At 39.7% G+C, this 20,702-nt stretch overlaps 1 protein-coding gene across 2 annotated transcripts in view; it reads left to right on the top strand.

Moving 5' to 3' along the window:
* The first annotated feature begins 3,592 nt into the window (after positions 1-3,592).
* GLG1 (golgi glycoprotein 1) overlaps positions 3,593-20,702 on the top strand; it is a 76,677-nt gene continuing 59,567 nt past the window's right edge. Inside the window, exon 1 of one of the 2 annotated variants that reach the window (XM_081118781.1) lies at positions 3,593-4,676. In XM_081118781.1, the coding sequence (XP_080974907.1) occupies positions 4,182-4,676 (495 nt within the window). In that variant the 5' untranslated portion in view covers positions 3,593-4,181. The remainder of the gene's footprint in view (positions 4,677-20,702) is intronic. The other variant, XM_081118782.1, reaches the window with a different exon arrangement.

The raw sequence follows: 20,702 nt of genomic DNA, 5'->3' as shown, positions 1-20,702 counted from the left end.
ATTCACTACAGTGTATAGAAATGCCTTCATACACTGGGTAAAATGTACTTGCTAGGAATCTGTATTTTGTCCAGCCTCAACCTTCACGTGATGGTATCCTCTGGTCCCTGGTGAGGGGCTCCTGACAGACATTTCCTCAATTTGGGAAGAGAGCCCATAGTAGGGCTAGTGGTTTCCACTGCCCACCTGGAGAGGGAGGGAAGAACAAGAGCCTCTTTATTTCACTTTTTAAAAAATGGATCCAATTGTGTTTTTTAAAAATTTGTATTGAGATAAATTAGCTGCAAGGACTGGCTGTGACCACTGAGCCGACCTCTGACTACTATGGAGGATCAGTTGTGCCAGGGCCGACTCCACTTCTGTCTGGGAGAATGCTGCCCCCACAGCTTTCGCCCTGATGCCTGACAATTCACTTCTTCCTCTTATGTCTCTGGTGCCTTTCAAGCTGCTGCCCCAGTGCTGGAGCTTAGAGGGAGTGAATCCAAGTAGGTTCACCCATGGGCTCTTTAAAAGGAATTGCCTGGGATTCCAGCAGCCCTCCTCCCTCAGCCTCAATTCCTGCTGGTTTTTACAGCCAGAAGTTGTGGGGACTTCTCTTCCTGGCACTGGAACCCTGGGCTAGAGGGCCTGGTGTGGGGCTGGGATCCCCCTTGCTCCTTAGGGGGGACCTCTGCAGCCAAGATATCCCTCCCGCATGCCCCATCTAGTCCACACCCTGGGTGTGTGCCCTGACCAGGAATTGAACCGGCAACCTCGTGGTACATGAGACAACCCTCAACCCACGAGCCACACCAGCCAAGCTAGTCACAGTTATTTTAAAGTCTCCATCTGGTAAGTCTGATATCTGAACCATAGGGAGTTTGTTTTTATTGACTTTTTTCTTTTTGGTTTTACTTATTTAGTTCAGCTTTGTTTTGTTTTTAGCATGCCTCATAATTTTTTACTCAATGCCGTACCACGCAGATTAAAAATTTTAGAAGCTCTGGATGATGTTATCTTTCTCTAAAGTGTTGTTGTTTTTACTGTCTTTATCATTAAAAGTATTACAGATGTCCCCTCTACCCCACTCTTTTTTCACTTCAATTCAGCCACATAAACCGTCATGTTGAATACTTATTCCCATGTCAGGGTCTTGAACTTATTGTTAACCTCTGCTTCTGGAACACTTGCTATGGTCTACATTTTTTTGTCATCCCCCCCCCCCCCCAAATTCATATGTTGAAATCCTAATCCCCAATGTGATGGTATTAGTAGGAGATGGGGCCTTTTGGAGATGCTTAGGTCATGAGAGTGGAGCTCTCTTGAATGGGAATAGTGTTATTATAAGAGACCTCACAGAGTTCTCTAGCCCTTTCCACTATATGAGGACACAGTGAGAAGCTGGCAGTCTGCAACCTAGAAGAGGGCCTCTGTCACACACCTATCAAGCTAGCACCCTGATCTCAGACTTTCAGCCTCCAGAACTGTGAGAAATAAGTTTAGATTGTTTATAAGCCATCCAGATTGTGGTATTTTTGTTATAGCAGCCTGAACAGACTAAAACAACTTCAGATCCAGTTCTTTACATGGTTGTCATCTTTATGCCATTTGGCTCACTTATGACTCAGAGAGCCTTTCCCTAGCTGCCTTCATACAAAAGCTCCTCCCAACCTCAGCCAATAAAAAAAAAGATCTTTGATTTTCTTCATAGCACTTAACACTGTCTGAAATTATCTTGCTCTCTGTTTACTGCCTTATTATCATATAAGCCAGTTGTTAAGCAATGCCTTAGCATGTAAAAAAATGCTCAACAGATACCTATTGAATGAATTAGAAAAGTGAGGATCAAAAAAACACTAAGGGTACAATAAAGGGTAAATGAATTCCTAGTCTGTGACAGAGGTAGTATATTTCATCTTGAAAAGTCAATGAGGCCACAAGACCCAGATCAGGTCAAACTTCCTTCCACTGACTTGGGGGTTTGTGCCTTATGGAAGGTCTAGGCTTGCTGCCACAGGCTGAGCTGGCCAGGTTCCCAGATTTCTCATGATTTCTTGCTCCTTGGTCATTGAGATTTCAAGATACGCCTCCCTATCTCCAGAGGCAATCTGTTGCTGGGCATAGGGTTTCCTCATTGCAGGCTGAGAGATAGGCAACTGCTGGATTCTCTTAGCAGATTGGTAGTTTCTAGCCTTAAACTGGCTTGAAGTGATCTCCCACTTTTGTCTGAGTACATGCAGCTCCATCGTTGAAAATTAATGGCCCCTAGTGACTTTTAAAGAACTTCTGGTGATGTATCTTCCATGCCTGATTGAGACTTACCTATGCCATGTACCTGTTATTGAATATGTACATTTATTTGGTCTACCCTGGGCTGCCATAGTCAGTGCTCAAGGTTATCAGAAGTCTCAGTACCATTTTATGGAAGTAGCAGATGTGAGTGTTGGTGGAGATGCCAACATGCCCTCATTCTCAGAGATGGAGACCCGGAGTCAGCCACAGTGGGCAATTTGTATCCTCCATAATATTCAGTCTCAAGGGCTCTTTATGGAGCCCCATCTGACATCTCAGGCTCTAGTTATGTGTGATCTGTTTTTTACTGCCCATTTTTTACTGCCCTTTATTGATTTCAGAGAGAGGAAGGGAGAGATTGAAACATCAATGATGAGAGTCATTGATTGGCTGCCTCTTGTACGCCCCCCACTGGGGATCAAGCCCACAACCAGGTGCCCTGATTGGGAATTCAACCATTACCTCCTGGTTCATAAATTGACACTGGACCACTGAGCCACGCTGGCTGGGCCAAAGCTGCATTTTTATGCATGTTTGACCAGTTGGTATCACATGCTCCAAGCTGCTATCATTCCCTAACATGCTGGATTGGCAGAGTAGAATAAAAGTGCACCAGGGCAGTAGGAAGTCCCAGGGATTCTGGTCCCAGGCTGGCAGAGTTCATCCTGGGTGGGTCATTTAATCCTGCTCTGCAGAACTGTTACCATCTCCCTCAATTTAATTAGAACCCAACCCAGTCCTGATGCATGGCTCAAAGGACACAATGAATGTGAAAAAGCTTCGGGAAGATATCATCTCTCCTAAGGAGAAGGAAGGGACACTGGTGTGAGGTGAAACAACCAATACCTGTCTAAAGTGCTGCATACAAGTCAGCAAGAACAGTTTCCCAGGCACAAACTTAACCTGAGGCCTCAAAGATGTTTAATTTTCTTTTCCTCTTTTAAAAAAAAAAAAAAAGATTTTAAATTTATTTTTAGAGAGAGAGGAAGGTAGAAGGAGAGAATCAATGTAGAGTGAAGCATTGTTTGGCTGCCTCCTGCATACCCCTAGGAGGGGGCATCAAGCCAGCACCCCTGGCATGTGCCGAGAATTAAACCTGCAACCTTTCAGTGCAGGGGACAACCCCCAACCAACTGAACCGCCCAGGCCAGGGCTCTTTTCCTCTCAACAAGTTGTAACCGGTTTACAATCAGGATTCACGCACAAAGGGCTTCACAGTTCAAGTATAATGCTGGCTATAACTCTGAATTCCATATTGTGGGCCAGGCGCTTTACTAATTATCATTTCTAATCTTCACAGTTATACTTTACGTTAGAGCTCCTCCTTTTCTTTCGCAGACAAGAAGAATAAAGCTCGGAGAAGTTAACGGACTTGCCTAACCTGCAGAAGAGTAAGGATTATAAGGGGTCTTTTCTTATCCCGGAACCTGTGCTCCTAACCCTGATTCAATGCTGCCTTCTCTGGGTAAGAAAGACTTTTGAGGCAGGCTGAAGGAGGCAGGAAGAGATGCAAGAAGAGGCTCTTAGATTCTGGAGTACACCTGATCCTGTAAAGTTCACCTCTACACGGAACGGGCAACACACTCTACCGGCCATCTTGGTTGTGGTATCCCCAATTCCTTTTCATTTTTCTGTGACAACCAAGGGAATAACGCAAAGCCGCTCAACCGAGGCTTTTTAAGGAACACCAGCAACTCCCCCAGCAAGGCGCGCGGCTTTCTGGCCCGTCGAAGTCCTGGGCGTGGGCCGTTCCGACCGCGGCCTCCTCCCAGGTTCGGTTCCCATCTCGCGGGTCAGCGCGGGCCGGGGTGGGGCTCTGGTGGGCCCAGCGGGTCCCCGCCCCCGTGGTCCCGCCCCCTCATTTAAATACGCGGCGCCGGCGGCTGCGTCGAGCTCGCCGCGGACCCAAGATGGCGGCGTGTGGACGTGTACGGAGGATGTTCCGCTTGTCGGCGGTGCTGCAGCTGCTGCTGCTGCTCGCGGCGGCTGGGGCCCAGAAACTACCGGGCCAGGGAGGCCACAGCCAGGGCCAGGGCCTGGGGGGCAACTTTGTGCCCTATGTAGGACAGGCTGGAGGCGGCGGGCCGGCGGGGCAGCAGCTGCTCCAGCTGCCTCAGTCTTCTCAGCTCCAGCAGAAGCAGCAGCAGCAGCAGCAGCAGCCTCCGCAACAGCAGCAACAGCAGCCGCCGCAACAGCAGCAGCAACAACCACCTCAGCCGCCGCAGCCGCCTTTCCCGGCGGGTGGGCTTCCGGCCCGGCGGAGCGGAGCGGGGCCCGGCGGGGCCGGCGGGGGCTGGAAGCTGGCGGAGGAAGAGTTCTGCAGGGAGGACGTGACCCGTGTGTGTCCCAAGCACACCTGGAGCAACAACCTGGCGGTGCTCGAGTGTCTGCAGGACGTGAGGGAGGTGAGGAGGCGGGCCGGGGCCGGGAGGGCCAGGCCCTGCTGCGGGCCGGTGGGTGTCGCCAGCCTTAGAAGCCGGTGACGCTGGTGTGCTGCTGCTCGCGCTTCCTCTGTGCTGTGCTCGCTCCTTCCTTCTCGGTTCCTCTCCTCCGCGCATTCCGTGGAGACGACCCCACCCCCACCCCGCATTCTCTCCCTGGTGCGGGGATCTGGGACGCCGACCCTGGCTCGTGGCCGAAATCCGCGAAGGCCCAGAGCGTGTTTATGTTTGCTCAGGTCTTTTGTGTGATGCTCTAAGCACAGTGGCTCCTCGCCGAAGACCGGTTCAGGATTTCGCCATCCGTTTCGACTTGACAATTTGTAGCAACCGTCTTTTAACATGAAAATGGTTGGCGCTCTTGCGCTGTTAAAGAATGAATTATTGTCCGAAGATATTTGTTTAGGTAACTTGGGTTCTGTCTGATGTGTATTGTAGCCAGTAAACGAATTTACTGTCTTTACCCCATCCTTTTGTAATTCGAAAATTCCTGTTATCTTCCGGATGCTGAAACAAATGTTTGCTCCCCCCTTCACTTTTGGTCTTTTTGTACTGTATCTCAAGTTTAAGCTAGAACCCCAAGTGATTTAGAGTCCCAGGGCTTGAAAAGTTGGGGCAGGCAACATTTGAAGTTGTAATACATAACAGTATTTGTGATTGCGTTGTGGAGTCTTGTCTTTTCGATGTCTGAATACGATTTTAACAATACCTCTTAATGAAATCTAGATTTGATGTTGTTTGACGTGATTCAGTTAAGTGACAGCATTTTTTCTCTAGACTTAATGCTGCAGACGTGTGTGTATGACAGTTTTCAGTCAAAGTTTGGGAACAAATCTGGTAGGGATACTTTTTTTTTAAAAAGGTTTAGGTGTATAGAATTAGGCCCAAAGGTTGACAAGTAGAATTAAGTTGCTGATTGATACAGTTTTTTTTAGCAAATTGTATCACAGTTGTCTAAGGTGTTTATGGTCATGGGAAGACCACTGGTTTGTAAAACATAAGTACTCTTGGCAGTCATTTCCACCACCACCCTCAATCCCACAGTGATATTTGATCTAGTATTCTATACAAACTAATTTGGGAGAGGAAAAGACACATTATCAGGAGACAGGGAGAAAGGAAGTTTACAGAGCCGCCAGAAATGTGGGGCCTTCAGTGACTTGTCAACCTCAAATTGAATACTTGAAGGGTGATTATCTATTGCTATTCTTTGTTCTTCAGCTATTCCTCCAGTAGATACAGCTAAGTCTCTTAACTCTGTTAAGCTTTTTGGAATTTTCTGTTTGGTCATTGTAGATACATAATAGAAGTTGTTTCCTCAATCTAGGATCCTGATGTTTGGTGACCAAACACAGTGATTTGTGGCAAAACAGGACATTATCAGGGAAAGTGGTAAAAAATGTCCATTCAGGGAGTACATGTCTCTTTCTTTGTGTGCATCAGGGATATATGGAAATCTCTACTTACAGAAGCAATCTTCCTCTGTCATGCATGTAGAAGTGCACAGCAGCATGTATAATCCATAAATAGATCTGACCACTTTTGGATTCTGTTTAATTTAGTAGGTACTATCTTTCTGGCATTACTTACTGTAAAGAACCTTGCCTGGAAATGTCCTTGCTCCACCTTTGCCTGTAAGATTCTCAGCAAGGATATTGTTTCAGTAACAACATTTTTCTTCCTTTATGGGATGATACATAAACTCTTTGAGGGTAGTTACTGGGTCCTATATTTCCTTTGTAACTTTCCAGGGTACCTAATTCAGTGCTGAGTCAGTTAATATTGTCAACTGATTGAGGATGGGTAAACTAACGGAGTCAGTTTTATGTTCCAAAGGAAGAAAAGGTGTCATGTAAATTGGAGGTGGGGATATTTTGGGAGTAAAAGGAATTCTAAATTTTCAATTTAATAATTTTCTTCCAATTTTATATACATAAAAATAAGTAAGGGTACCATGAACAACTGTGTGTATTCTTCAGAAGGTGGAGCTATTTTTAAACTACTTTTTTCTTTAAAGACAGCAGAGGAAATTTTATTCCACATAGTTTGAGAATTAGTTAAATCTGATTTATGTGTTCGAAAGAGCATAACTTAAAGAAGTAAACTAGCTAGGCACATTTGAAGTGAAATTATGGAATATTTTTTGTATTTGCTATTCAGTAAATAGGACTATTTGATAGTAAAGTAGACGTATGTACTCCTTTATCCTTTTGGATACAAATTCGAGGAAGATTTTCCTCTGTGTACTAGCTATTAGAATTCTGAAAAGGAAGAGCATGTGGGTATTTAAATGGCACTGTATAGTAAACTACATTTTTATTTATTTATTTTTAAATATGTTTTTATTGATTTCAGAGAGGAAGGGGGAGAGAGAGAGAGAAACATAGATGATGAGAGAGTCATTGACCAGCTGCCCCCTGCAAGCCCCCTACTGGGGATGGAGCCCGAAACCCAGGCATGTGCTTTACCGGAAATTGAACCTCAGTCGCCAGGATCATAGGTCTGTGCTCAACCCTGGGCAACACCGGCTGGGCCACATTTTTATTTTGAAACAATGTGGGGGTATTAGAATAGGTCTTTTTTTTTTTTTAACTTATTTTTTAGATTACAGTTGGCATTCAACACTTTTGTATTAGTTTCAGGTGTACAGCACAGCAGATACACATTCATATAGGTTACCAGTTTAAGTCCTAAATTTAAATATGTTAAGGTTCTCTGTAAGTGTAGTGTTCAGTTATGTAGCAGTTCACTTACAAAATGTACTTAAAGGCATTATGGTTACCTTTATTTACTTATTTATTTATCCTCACCTGAGGATATTTTTTCCATTGTTTTTCAGAGAGAATGGAAGAAAGAGAGAGAGAAACACCAGTGTGAGAGAGACACACTGGTTGGTTGCCTCCCGCACGGACCCCGACTGGGGCCAGGGATCGAGCCTGCAACCGATGTGCATGCCCTTTGCCCGAATTGAACCTAGCACCCTTCAGTATGAGGGCCAGTGCTCTAACCACTTAGCCAAACTGGTTAGGGCCATTACGGTTACCTTTAAATAATTTCAACTGATGCTTTCATTTTGACTAATGCATCATATGCCAACAAATTAAAAATCTATGTAGAAACTATAATAAAACTTCGTACAGGCTATGGATTAGTTCACAGGTTTTTTCTCAGTCATTTTGGCCATTATTTTGAAGGTATGTGTTATGAATGGGGGATTCTTCTTTCTTTTTAACACTTTCAGGTGCGTCATTTTTTTTTAAAAGATCAAGTACCCAGCGGGTCCATTGTTAAATAGTAGGTGTAGTAGTAGTAGTGATGGGATAGTGGAGTCCTGGTGTGTGTGTGTGTAACAGTAGTGCTAGTTAATGAAAAAAAAACCCACTAGATAGTATAGGGAAAAGGAAAAATACACCGTGGAGGAGGAGGAGTAATACCAAAGCAAGAGAAGGTACTGCTCTTTAATATTTGATAAAGACATAAGACATGTTTATGTTGAGAGTAATTTTAAAATGCTTTATGTATCTTTCGCTGAAATGACCAATAGTATGTTGTGTTTAGAAATTTTAGATAGAGACACTGGTATATATTACCCTACCCTTGGTATTGAATCCATAGAACAGCACAAAGAGCGAATGAGAACTGGAGCTGGCACTGTTGTTAACTAATTGTATGACTGTGGCAAGTCATTTTAGCACTCTGAGTCTCAGTTTTCCATGTGTTAAATGAGAGGTTTGGAAATAGTAAAATTTTAAGATCCCTGTTATTTAATCTATGAATTGTTCCCTGTGTATATATTCTCTCTATGTATATATTGAATACAGTCATACCTCAAGGTATTACAGTTTCACTGCCAGAATACCACAATAAAGAGAGTTGTAATCTTTTTGCTGGTGGAGAGATTCTTGCCCTCAATTTGTAAAAAAATGCAACATTTATGAAGTGCAGTCAAATGAAATGGCAGTAAAATGAGATATGCCTATAGTTTCTATGATTTATGTGTGCACCATCTCCTGATTCCTTATTCATTCATGGGGGGGAAATGCTGATATGAATAATGCAAACAGCAATTAATCTAAACATTGTTTGGCTTCAGGATATATTATGATTGTTTTATTCGAGCCATAGGAATTTCCTCCTATGCTAACTTTCAGTGGTTGGAAGCAGTCTAACCACACAATCAAGGCATTATTGATCTCCTATTCCGCGCCTATCATTGTAGAATAACACTAGTACTTTAAGACACCACCATTGCTTACAATTGGTTTGATAAATGAGACTGTGATCAAGAAACAATTATGTAAGAGTGTCATATAATTGATTTTAGGGAGCGGAAGGGAGAAAGAGAGAGAGAAACATTGATGTGAGAGGGAAACATCCATCAGTTGCCTTCTACACACACCTGGTCACCTGGTCCAGGGATCGAACCTCAACCTAGGTATGTGCCCTGTCTGGGAATCAAATCCACAACCTTTTGGTGTATGGGAGGATGCTCTAACCAACTGAGCCACTCCAGCCAGGCAAACAGTAAGTTCATGAAAAGAGCACAAAATTAAGATTTATACTTGGGTGGAACTCAGCTCTGCCACTCAGCTTAAAAATCATATCACTTTTTTCCCCCTTAAATAAGGACTGTCTACTTTAGTCCTATTGTAAGTGAAGATATCCATGAATTCTTGAGCTTGATGTACTAATTATATTTTTCTAATATATATTAAACAAAATACATGACCATTGTAGTAAACAATTCTAGCACATACCATCTGAAATCATCTTGCTTACTACCTATGGTACATGTTTTGGAAAATACTAAGACTGGATTATCTCTTAAGATGTTTCCAGGTCGGCAATGGAATCATAAGCACAGATAAAAGCACTGTCATTTATGGCAAACACTTTTTAAGAAGCCACTTGATAAAAAGTGCTCTGCAGCATATAGTTGCTTAATAATTCATTGTTATTTGGAAGAAAATAAAATACTTTAACAGTCCAAAAGGTGAAATGGTACGTTTTTCTTTTGTACATTTCTCCTAATATGTTCAAAACTAATTTAGTCGGCAACAATCCAAAAAAAAACCAAACTCCTGTTTTTTTGAGATACTTCTATAGTATTTTTTAAAGAAGTACTTATAGGATGTTATGCAAATTAATTTTTCTTCTTTCAGCAAACATTTATGGACTACCTAGTATTTCTAGAACTCTGTGTTTAGCTCAGCCGGTATGGCTCAGTTTGTTGAGCATCGTCTCCTACACCAAGCTGCTGGTTCCATTTCTGCTCAGGGCACATGCCCATGTTGCAAGCTTAATCCCCAGTAGGGGGCATGCAGGAGACAGCCGATTGATGTTTCTCTCTCCCTCCCTCTCCTCTAAAATCAATAAAAACATATTAAAAAACAAAACACCATGTTTCGTGTTAGAGGATACAAATATATGATGATAGCTTTCATAGAGGATACAAATATATGATGATAGCTTTCTATGTACCTTGTCGTAAGGGACCAAATGTTTTCTAGGCATTATATCACATTTAATCCTATGAGAGATGTATTATTATTTTTTAAATATTTATTTTCATGAATTTTTCTTATGGCCAGTAAGTAATGGAATTAAGATTTGAAAGTAAGTCTATCCAGCTGTAAAATAGCTGGACATTCACCCTCCCCCTGTTCCTATAGTAGTCCAATGTGATAGGCACCAGCTAAATGTAGCTATTAAACTGTTAAAAATGGGTTATTTTGCCTGGCCAGTGTGGTTTAACGTTTGAGCATTGACCTGTGATCCAGGAGATTGTAATTTGATTCCTGGTCAGGGCATATGCCTGGGTTGCAGGCTCAATCAGTAGGGAATGTGTGAGAGGCAGCCAATCAATGACTCTCTCATCATTGATGTTTCTATCTCTCCCTCTCCCTCTCCCTCTCCCTTCCTCTCTCTGAAATCAATAAACACATATTTAAAAAAAAAAAAAAAAAAAAGGGTTATCTAGCCCTGGCTAGGTAGCTCAGTTGGAACATCATCCCAGTATGCCAAGGTTGCAGGGTTCGATGCCCAGTCAGAGCATACAAGAGTCAACCAATGAATGTATAAATAAGTGGAACAACGAGTTGATCTCTCTCTCCCCCTTTCCCCTTCCTTTCTCTAAAACCAATCAGTAAAATTTTTTTAAAAAAAGGGTGATCTGAATTGAGATCTGGTATAAGTGTAAAATACACATTTGATTTCAAAGACTTAGTCCTCCCTCCCTCAAATGTAAAGTATCTCATTAATTTTTATATTGATTACATGTTTAAATGACAGTAGTTTGGATATATTAGGTTTTGAAGTCAATTTTACTTTTTGTTAATGTGACTACTAGAAAACATAAAATAATGTATGTGGCTCACATTATATTTCTCTTGGACAGCACTGGCCTAGAAGAAGAAAAAGATATCTTTACTAAAAACCGTAATATAAGTTATAAAATAGTAAGTACCATAAGAGAAGGAAAAATTAAATGCTATGGGCATACAGTAGAGGAAATGGTTGGGAGGATCAGAAAAAAACCTCTTTAGTACTTTTTATTCTTGTTAAGTTGGTGGTTCATATGAATTTCTTAATTTAGCTACCTTAAAATGCCTCTCAGTCTGGTTAATGGATGGATCTCATCTTCAGCATGCCAAATTTATGAGTTGTAAGGGGTGCTGTAGCTCGCTGCTTCAACTTAAGAGGAACAGTGTTCTTTCATAAGTGACTCATCTTTATTTGGTTGAGCTAGATAAATTTGAAACTTAAGAAAGAATCTCAAGGATGGCCTTCAGAACTGTGCCAGTACTAACCCTTGTATCTGCATTAAAATAGAGTGTGGAGGAACAAGCAGTGTGGACTGGAATCTAAAAACAATGGATTAAGAAACCAAGCATCTGTTTTCATTCACCTTTAATAACTTTACTGAAATTAGAAAATTATGTTAGGTTGAATGCATGGTTTTTACAGTACCTATAAATTCTCTTATTGAAGGCTTGAATAATGTATAACTCTTTATAAGGGGGGGGGCATAGTGAAAATGGGTGCTGATTTAAATTCCTATGTTTGTATACTTGTAAAACAGAACCTACTCTTAAAATGGTTTGGGACTCCTTTAAAAAATAACAAATGTGACATATATTTAAAATAATAAGCAAGATAAACAGTGAAGTGAAATGAAATTAGCCAGGATGATGTGAATATAAATTATAAATCAGTGCAAATGCAAAGTTACAAAAAAGAAAAGAACCCAAAAAAAGGGGAAATCATGTTTAAATAAGTGTTCTGGTATCTAGGAAGGTTTCATTTGTAAGTTAAGTTTAAATTAGAAAGACAGCCTACAAGTCTCTTAACAGAACTCCCAAAGTTCCTGCACTGGCCAAATTAGGTCTGTAATATGATAAAAAACATGAAGTGGACCAAAACTGCATGGAGTGGGGAGGGGATATTTGGAGAGTTTTAATCATAAACAAAACCTGCCATCTGTTAACTAGTGCTATCTACTGAGCACACCTATTACTATGAAATAAAAATCAGAAGAGAGAAGGTCCTATAGTCCTGTGGAGCCCATGGTAGGAGAAGTAATGTAGTGAGTGGAAAAATAGAATGGGCTTTAGAACTACAAAGTATATAGATTAAAGTCTATGTGTAGGTAAAATTATGTGTGTAGATAACATCCTAGCTCACTTAATGTGACCTTAGACAAATTAATCTCTTGAATAATGTAATAGAATCAGCTGTTAAACTGTATACATTTTTTGGGGACACCCTGTATATAGACCATCCACCAAATTGCATTTGCCCATAAATAGTCTTTCCTTTCCCATTCTCTTTGTTGTTGCAGATGGAGTCATTCAAGATAAGGCTTTATGTTCACTGCCTTTTTTTTTTTTTTTAATCCTCACCCAAGGAAGGATATGTTTATTGATATTAAAGAGAGGAAGGGAGAGAGAGAGAAACATCAATAGGTTGCCTCTTGTACTTGCCCCAACTAGGAGTGGAACCTGCAACCTGAGTATGTGCCCTGACAAAAATTGAACCTCGAGACCTTTCAGTGTACAGGACAGTGCTTCAACCAACTGAACCACACTGATCAAGGCTATGTTCATTGTCTTAAGAGAAATATGAACTGTAATGCTGGACACCTTCTATACAATCTTTCCAGGGCTCCTTCTAGAAAACTTTAGTTGAACTTACTTGAAGAGTAAGATCAAAAACATTTATATAGTCCTTCCAGGTATTTAAAATGAGTATACTTTGAGATTATGGAGTGCAAAGGGGTGAATTCTCTGGGTAAAAGAGTTCAGTTGTACCAAATGTTTTTTAGTTCTTTTGGCCTAAATAATGCCTAAATTTAGAATATACTGCCTGTCAGACAAAGGAAAACTCCATTTTCTCATATAAGAGGGGGAAAAATAGTTCTTACATTCTGGAGACTGTACTAGTTAAAACAGATCCTCTCTCCATCAAATGGAATGACTTAAGAACATAGCTATTTTATCAGATGAGAAACAGCAGGCATTGATTGTACTTTTTTTGCCTTTATAAAACCAGATAAATATAAAAATTGTTGATGTAAGAAACATCCAAACCTACAGAGATTTTTTTAGGTTTATTTGAGCCAAACTGACAACAATTGCCAAGAAGCAAAATCTCAACGGCTTAAGAAAATGCTCCAGAGAATGGCAGTTACATGAAATTCATTGGTGGTAGATTAGGGAGGCAGGAGGAAGCAAAGTGGGGAAATCTCTGAGATTGTATAAAGAGTATAATGGAGAGACACCTACTTCTTTTACATTGGTGGGTATAGGGTAGTTAACATGGAGGTGGTATTCGGGAAACAGGATAACAATGAGGGTTCTGTGGTCTCATGCTCTGGTGATAGGTTGTAGCTGGTGGGGTCCAGAAAAGGGGGATTACTCTGACACTCCAAGGTTATGTTATCTTAGATGCAAAAAGACAATAGACAGCCTTTCTTAAGGGAAAGATAGACTTTTGTCAAGGAAGCATATGCTTAGGATGTGACTACCCGCATGACCCACTTTTAGTTAGGAATTTTTATATTCAGACCATCCTGCGTGGTTACTTTCAGTCTCTGAGTTTGTAGGGCCTGCCATGCATGCCTCCCTTGAGATTTTCAGGTCTAGTATGTGGCCCTTTTTCATCCACAAAATCACCGAAATTTTCCCAAAAGTGGGCAGCTTTTCAGAAGGAAAGTAATGTGTAAGGATTTTTTACTCTTATATTGCTAAGATTGGAAGGTTTTTGTCCTATGAAACAGTCTGTGTTAAAGTATAAATACATAAGTTTATTAAGGACAGTGCAAAATATTTTCAGTATGTAAGCCTTGTTTTGGAGGTAATTAGGTAGCAGAGTTAGTTTTGAATAGTTCTGAAACAATTAAAATTCTATAATCTCATATTAAATCTTGAATTTGGTAGATTTATTAGGACCTGGCTATTTGCTATGTGTATAAATAAGAGCTTTCAGTGTGTCTGGTTGTTGTTGTTTTTATCATTATGAGAAATTTCAAAGATTTATACTACTGTATGTTGATTTTCAACTTTATAGTGTACCTGAAATAGAAATCAGGGCAGTGAAAGCAGATGTCAGAAGAGATTGTTGTGGTTCCCTTCTTCTTATGGAAACAAATTCACATTCATAAGCCTTATGGTCTCAGTTTAACTCTCCAGCTCTGCAGTACTTCCTGCTAGCTCTTTACACAACATCCTGCTTTCCCATACCCTCAAATACATGGTGTAGTGGTGTGGGCTTCCAGAGAGTACTGAGTTACAGCATTTGAGTTTACAGGGTTTATATGTAAATATTAGTTGTTGGTAAAGATTTTAAATTTAGTGATTTGAGAACTTTCTGCACCAAAATGTTGCTCAATAGCATTCCTTTTGCACAGCCCACACTGCACCTCTCCCCATTATCCTTTAAGCATTATTTTCAGACTTTATTGTTTTTATTAGATTGAACCGTAAGAAATTACCAGTATTTGATTATGTTTGACCTATAAAAGCAAAAGTTTCATATACTTCAACCTAATTGTTCAGACTTTGAGTAGTGTCTCCTATCCAGCAATTTTATTGCTGCCTTTTGTATCATCTTGAAATCTATAGTTACGAAGTAGGAGATAGGAGGAATTAGTCATTTTAGCGTGGGGTTCTCACCTTGGGGGTCTTCCTGAAGTTTTTTGTTTAAAATATTTTCATTGATTTCAGAGAGAGGGAAGGAGAGGGAGAAAGAGAAACATCAATGATGTGAGAGAATCATTGATCGGCTGCCTCCTGCATGCCCCCCTGCTGGGGATTGAGCCTGCAAACTGGGTATATGCCCTGACTGGGAATTGAACCTCGATCTCCTGGATCATAGGTCAGTGCTCAACCTCTGAGCCACACCCAGCTGGGCAAGAAGCAGTTACTTTTACTTTTTACTTAACTCCTTTACAGTAGGGGAAATGTAGGACCAGGTGTAAATATCAGAGAGGAACTCACCAGTGGAGCCCTTTGTATCTCACTTGCAGCTCTTGATAATGGTATGTGGTAGATAGGACAGATATCAGCCTTATTTCACAGATTTTAAAAAATGAATTAGATGGGTTGTGATTTGCATAAGTATTAAGAAACAGCTTAGACTCCAACGCAAGTCTTTTTAAATTCAAAGCCTCAGTCTTTTCATGTTACCAAGTTGCTTTTCTGATAACTTTCACACTTACATATATATTTTCTTTCGTTGTTGTTGTTTTATGTATATACATATATAATGTATTTTCATATTATTGTTTTTCATATTTTTATATTCCTTTTGCATTTTTATATAAATCTTTTATTAAATATTTGAACACATACTGCACCCATTAATTCTTCGAATAGTTTTTTTGTTTCTTCTCTTCTGGACTCTAATCTTAAATAGATTAAGTTGCTTGCTATTGACTCACAAGTCATGAGGCGCTGTTCTTCACCCCCCTCTCTTCCCAAAAGTAGCCCCCCCCATTTCATTTTGGATAATTACCACTGCTATATCTTTATGTTTACTGATTTTCTGTAGTTTTCAGCCTTCTATTAATGCCATCCAGTGTATTTTTTATTTTAGATATTCTGTTTTTTCATCTGTAGAAGTTGAAGTTTGATTTGGAAAATACACACACACACACACACACACACATACATTTCTCTCTTCATTATGTTCATGTTTTCCTTTACACCCATCCTTGAGTGTACTCGTAATAGTTGTTTTAAGGTCTTCATCTGCTAATTTCATCATTGGTCATTTCTTGTTTTTTTCCTACTGATTAATTTTTCTGCTGGTGGTCACATTCCTGCTCCTTTGCATTTGTGGTAATTTTTTATTGGATGTTGACCATTGTGAATTTTACATCTTTGAGTGCTGAATTTTGTTGAATTCCTTTAAAGAGTGTTGTATTTTGTCTGGTATACAGATCAGTTTGATTCTTTTGAGGCTTGTTTTTAATCTTTTAAGAACAAGTCCAGAGCAGCCTTCAGTCTGTGCCTAATTTAATTCTGCTAAGATGGGGCTCTTCTGGGACTCTACCCAATATCCTAAGTTATATGAGGTCTTTCCATTCTGGCTGGTGGAAATGAACTACTCCTGGCCTTGTGTGAGCTTCAGGAATTATTTTGCCAGTTTGTTTTTGTTTCATTTCCCACCACACATACATAACAGGACTTGACTCAAAAGAATCTCTCTGCAGATCTCTTGGAATTTCTGTGCAACTCTCCTTCCCAGGATTTTTCTTGCAAATTTTAGCGTAGATCCCCTGAACTTTGATTTCTCTCCTCTACTCTGCAAGAACATCATTTTCTGTTTGGGTTCTCCCTGCCTGGGCTATAGCCTAGAAACCATCTCCAGGATGGGGTGATCATCAGGTTCACCGTCTTTATTTCTCTTCTTTCAGAATTCATAGTCCTAGGCTGCCTGTTCTCCAGTGACTGAAAATTATTTCTTATATTTTATCTGGTTAATTACTATGAGGGCAATTCCTGTAGTAATTAATCCTTCATGAGTGGAAGTAGAAGTTACCATCCCTTGAATTTTAACTTCTGTCATATCAAATGGAAATGAGTGGAGAGAAATTGTTAGAAAAGGAGAGTGAGAATTATTTATTAAAATTGCAAATACATGTATATATTCTTTCACCCAGTATTCCTACTTCTGAAAATGTATACATAACAGTATGATGAATGTGTAGGAGGTGTTTTATTGAAGCATTTTTTTTGGTAATAATTGGAAGCAACCCAACATCCTTCAGCAAGGGAGTAAGTAAATTATTGTGTATCTATACAGTGAACTGTTGTATAGTTAAATATATTACTGTGCATCTATACAATGAACTATTATATTACTGTGGAAAAGAAGCTCTTTGTGTCAGGTATGGAAAGATTTTTAAGATCTGTTGTTAAATAAAAGTAAATTTACCACTCAATATAGTATATTTCTTTTTTGTAATCAAGGAGGAAGAATAAGGAAAAAATATTTATTAGTATTTGAATACTCTGCAAGGGTGCAGAAGAAACTGATGTAATGGAGGATTAAAATAGGTGGGAAACTTTATACCACGTTTTATATATTTTTTTTATTTATTTGTAATATTTTTTTATTGATTTTTTTTAGAGAAAGGAAGGGGAGAGGGAGAGAAAGATAGAAACATCTATGAGAGAGGAACATCGATTGGCTGCCCCCTGCACGCCCCCTACTGGGGATTGAGCCTGCATGTGCCCTGACTGGGAATCGAACCATGACCTCCTGGTTCATAGTCAGCACTCAACTACTGAGCCATGCTGGCTGAGCCGTCTTTTATTTTAGATAGCTAACTTTAACTTGCCTTAATTTTACTTAAAATTTTTGAATTTGTTGTTAGTAGAATTTAAGGGCAAATTTATAAAATGAAACTGGTATTATAATTGAGAAGAATGTTATAAATAATAATATAATTATACCTTGTAAGAAACACTTTCTAAGTAATGGCTCTGCATGTGTTGCCAACAAAACTTGGTTAATTTATGTTAAGAATCTGTGATGCAATAAAGAGTAACATTGCCAAGATAATGTCATTAGTGGTGGTCTTGAAGGATCTTAGAAAAAGGAGAATCAAAGAGAAAACTCTGTATTGCAAAGCCATGGCTAGTGGGAAAGGCTGCCCTGAGCAGCTGACGTTAGTGCTCTTGGCAAATTGAGTTCTTTAGTGAAATGTCTAACATTAGCTTAGGTTTGTTTTTGAGGGAAATAGGAAGTCACTGAAGATTATTGGGTAGGAGAATGGCATGGTAAAGTAATTAAGGAAATTATTCTTGTGGCAATGTGGAATGAAGTAAGGAAAATCCGAAGGAGCTCATTAAGTAAACTGCTTTTGTGATTAAACTGTGAAGTAAAGACCTGAACTACAGTGGACTAGTAGCAGTGGAGATGGAAATGGGATTGATGGGAGACTCAGAGCACTTTTATTCATTCATTTGACAAATTTTGGGTAAATATCATTTACGACATGCCTAAAACTTGATGGTAGGTACTGGGAATATGGTGATTATCATACCCTTTACCTCCCACTCCTAAAAGACATGACCAGTTCGCTCATGGTGCTTGCCATTTAGTGGAAGCGGTAGCCATTAAAGAATCACAAAAATGGAAAATTATAGCTCTGATAAGTGCCATGAAAGAGAGATACATGGGCATTTGGTTAATTAGATTGTCAGGAAATGTTTTCCAGAGAAAATGATGATTGAGCTGAAAGAATGGTAGAATTTAACGAGGTGAAGAGAAGTCAAAGTTGAACTTTTAGGCTACCTCCAGACATATATAACCTTAGCTTGTGTGGAATTTGAAATGACAGCCAGGCACTTCCGGGCAGTTTCCTGTAAGAAGATGTAAATTTGGAACTAATCTTGAGCCTAATCTAAATTTTAGAGTCATCCAGCTTAAAAGGCTATACTTGGAGGTATGAAAATGGTTGAGCCCTCTTAAAGAATGTGTAAATAGAAGAGTACGATTCCGAGGATTGAGCCCTGGGGAATACTCAAAATTAAGGGTTGGAAAGAGGCTTGTTGAGGAAATTACAGGGAGCAGGAGTGGTTGGGAGTAAAAGAAGACTTAGAGTTTAGTTGTGGAAGCCAAGGAGGGAAATTTTAGTTGTGGGAGCTCAGGAAAGGGAAATTTGAAAGGAGGTGGTAGTAATCACTAGGGTAAATAGAATAACACAGTTAAGATTAATGACTGAGTAAAGAGCATGGTTTTTGGTAAATTAGTGATAGAACAGTTTTTCTAGAACCCAGACTTGGACTGTTTGAGACTATTTTTGTCTATTTCAGAAGTTTGATAGTGACAAGAGGTGAGACTGTTTGGAAGGGAAGACATCCCAGTTAAATGAAGATTCGTCAAGATTAAGGAAATTATTTTAATGTAAAGGCAAAGAGAAAGCAACCAGTAGAGGGTAAAAGATTGGAGATGCTGGAGAGAAAGAGGGTGAATATAAATGGTCATAAAGAAAGGGGGAAGAGATTCAGATCAGATTGGTGTCAGATATATGATTTATAATGTTTGAAGTACTTTAAGGCGATAGCCTTTTTTAAAAAAAGAAATAAACCTATCTGTTCCTAAGAGAGTTGCTTGCTATCTCAGGTTTTACTTATGTTCTACAGTGTAAAGATGTTCTGCTTTTCTTCTTTTTTTCTTCTTCAGAACCTTTTCTGAAGTTAAATTTCAGCAAAAGTAAATAAATAGAGATATTTAGTCCAATTGTCCACAATAATTGTGTAGCCACTTTCTGAATTGTCACCGTGTGATTAATATCAAAAAGTAGTTTTGGGGTGGAGCCAAACCCTTGGGGCCTTGTGCCCCCAAAATAATGTTTAGTGAGCCTGGGAGGCCTTAAGGAAAGTAGACCAAAAATGGTTTAAATGACCTTCTGAAATAGATCCCAAACGGTTAGGAAAAGCGCCATAAGTAGCTACTGTAAAGAAGAATTGTAGCTTTAAGAATGCAGGATGTCAAGATCACAAAGAGTGAATGTTCTGGATCCAGCTAGAAGTTCTTCAATAAATCATATAATGCCTAAACTTTATTCAGTGTGTCATCTAATATTGTGTTTGTGTAGAAACACCTTGTCTCTTGGGCTCTAAGTATATAAGCATGCTTAGAGCCAACACATTGTACTTCTACTTCCTAACACTTCTTATGTGCTCAATAAATCCTTGATGAAAAAAAGAAAGTAACTTTCTACTGACTAATTAGAAACTTAATTACTTTAAGTTTCTCTGCCACCAGTGCAAACAAGGAGTATCTGGTTTTGTATAGCTTGTTTTCAAACTTGGCATCTACTTAACTCTTTTTCTATTTTACCAGCAACATATAAGTTCAAAAACAACACAAAATTTATGCCATCCATTTTTTTCTTATTCTGTGTGTGTGTGTGTGTGTGTGTGTGTGTGTGTGTGGTAAAACATGTATAACATAGAATTTGCTGTTTTAACCTTTTTTTTCCCCCTCACCAGAGGATATTTTTTCCATTGATTTTTAGAGAGAGAGGAAGGGAGGGAGAGGCTAGTGGGAGGAAGGAGGGGAGAGAGAGAGGAACATCCATGTGAGAGAGACACATCAATAAGTTGCCTCCCACATGTTCCTCTACCAGGCTGGGAATCAAACCCTTGACCCTTAGGTGCATGGGCCGACACTCTAACCACTGAGCAACACCAGCCAGGGATATTTTAACAATTTTTAGGCGTACAGTTTGGAATGAATTAAGTACATTCACACTGTTGTGAAACCATCACCACCATTCATCTCCAGAACTTTTCATTATCCCAAACTGAAATTCCATGTACATTAAACAATAACTCCCTGTTCTCCCTTTCCTCAGCCTCTAGCAACCACCATTCTAATTTATGCCTCTAAATTTGACTAGTCGAGTACCCCAGATTAAGTGGGATCATACTATATTTGTCCTTTTGTGTCTGGCACATTTCACTTAGCATAATGTCT

The sequence above is a fragment of the Miniopterus schreibersii genome (assembly GCF_964146895.1).
Source record: "Miniopterus schreibersii genome assembly, chromosome: 18".
Lineage (NCBI taxonomy): Eukaryota > Metazoa > Chordata > Mammalia > Chiroptera > Miniopteridae > Miniopterus > Miniopterus schreibersii.
This window is presented reverse-complemented; position numbering and strand designations above follow the sequence as displayed.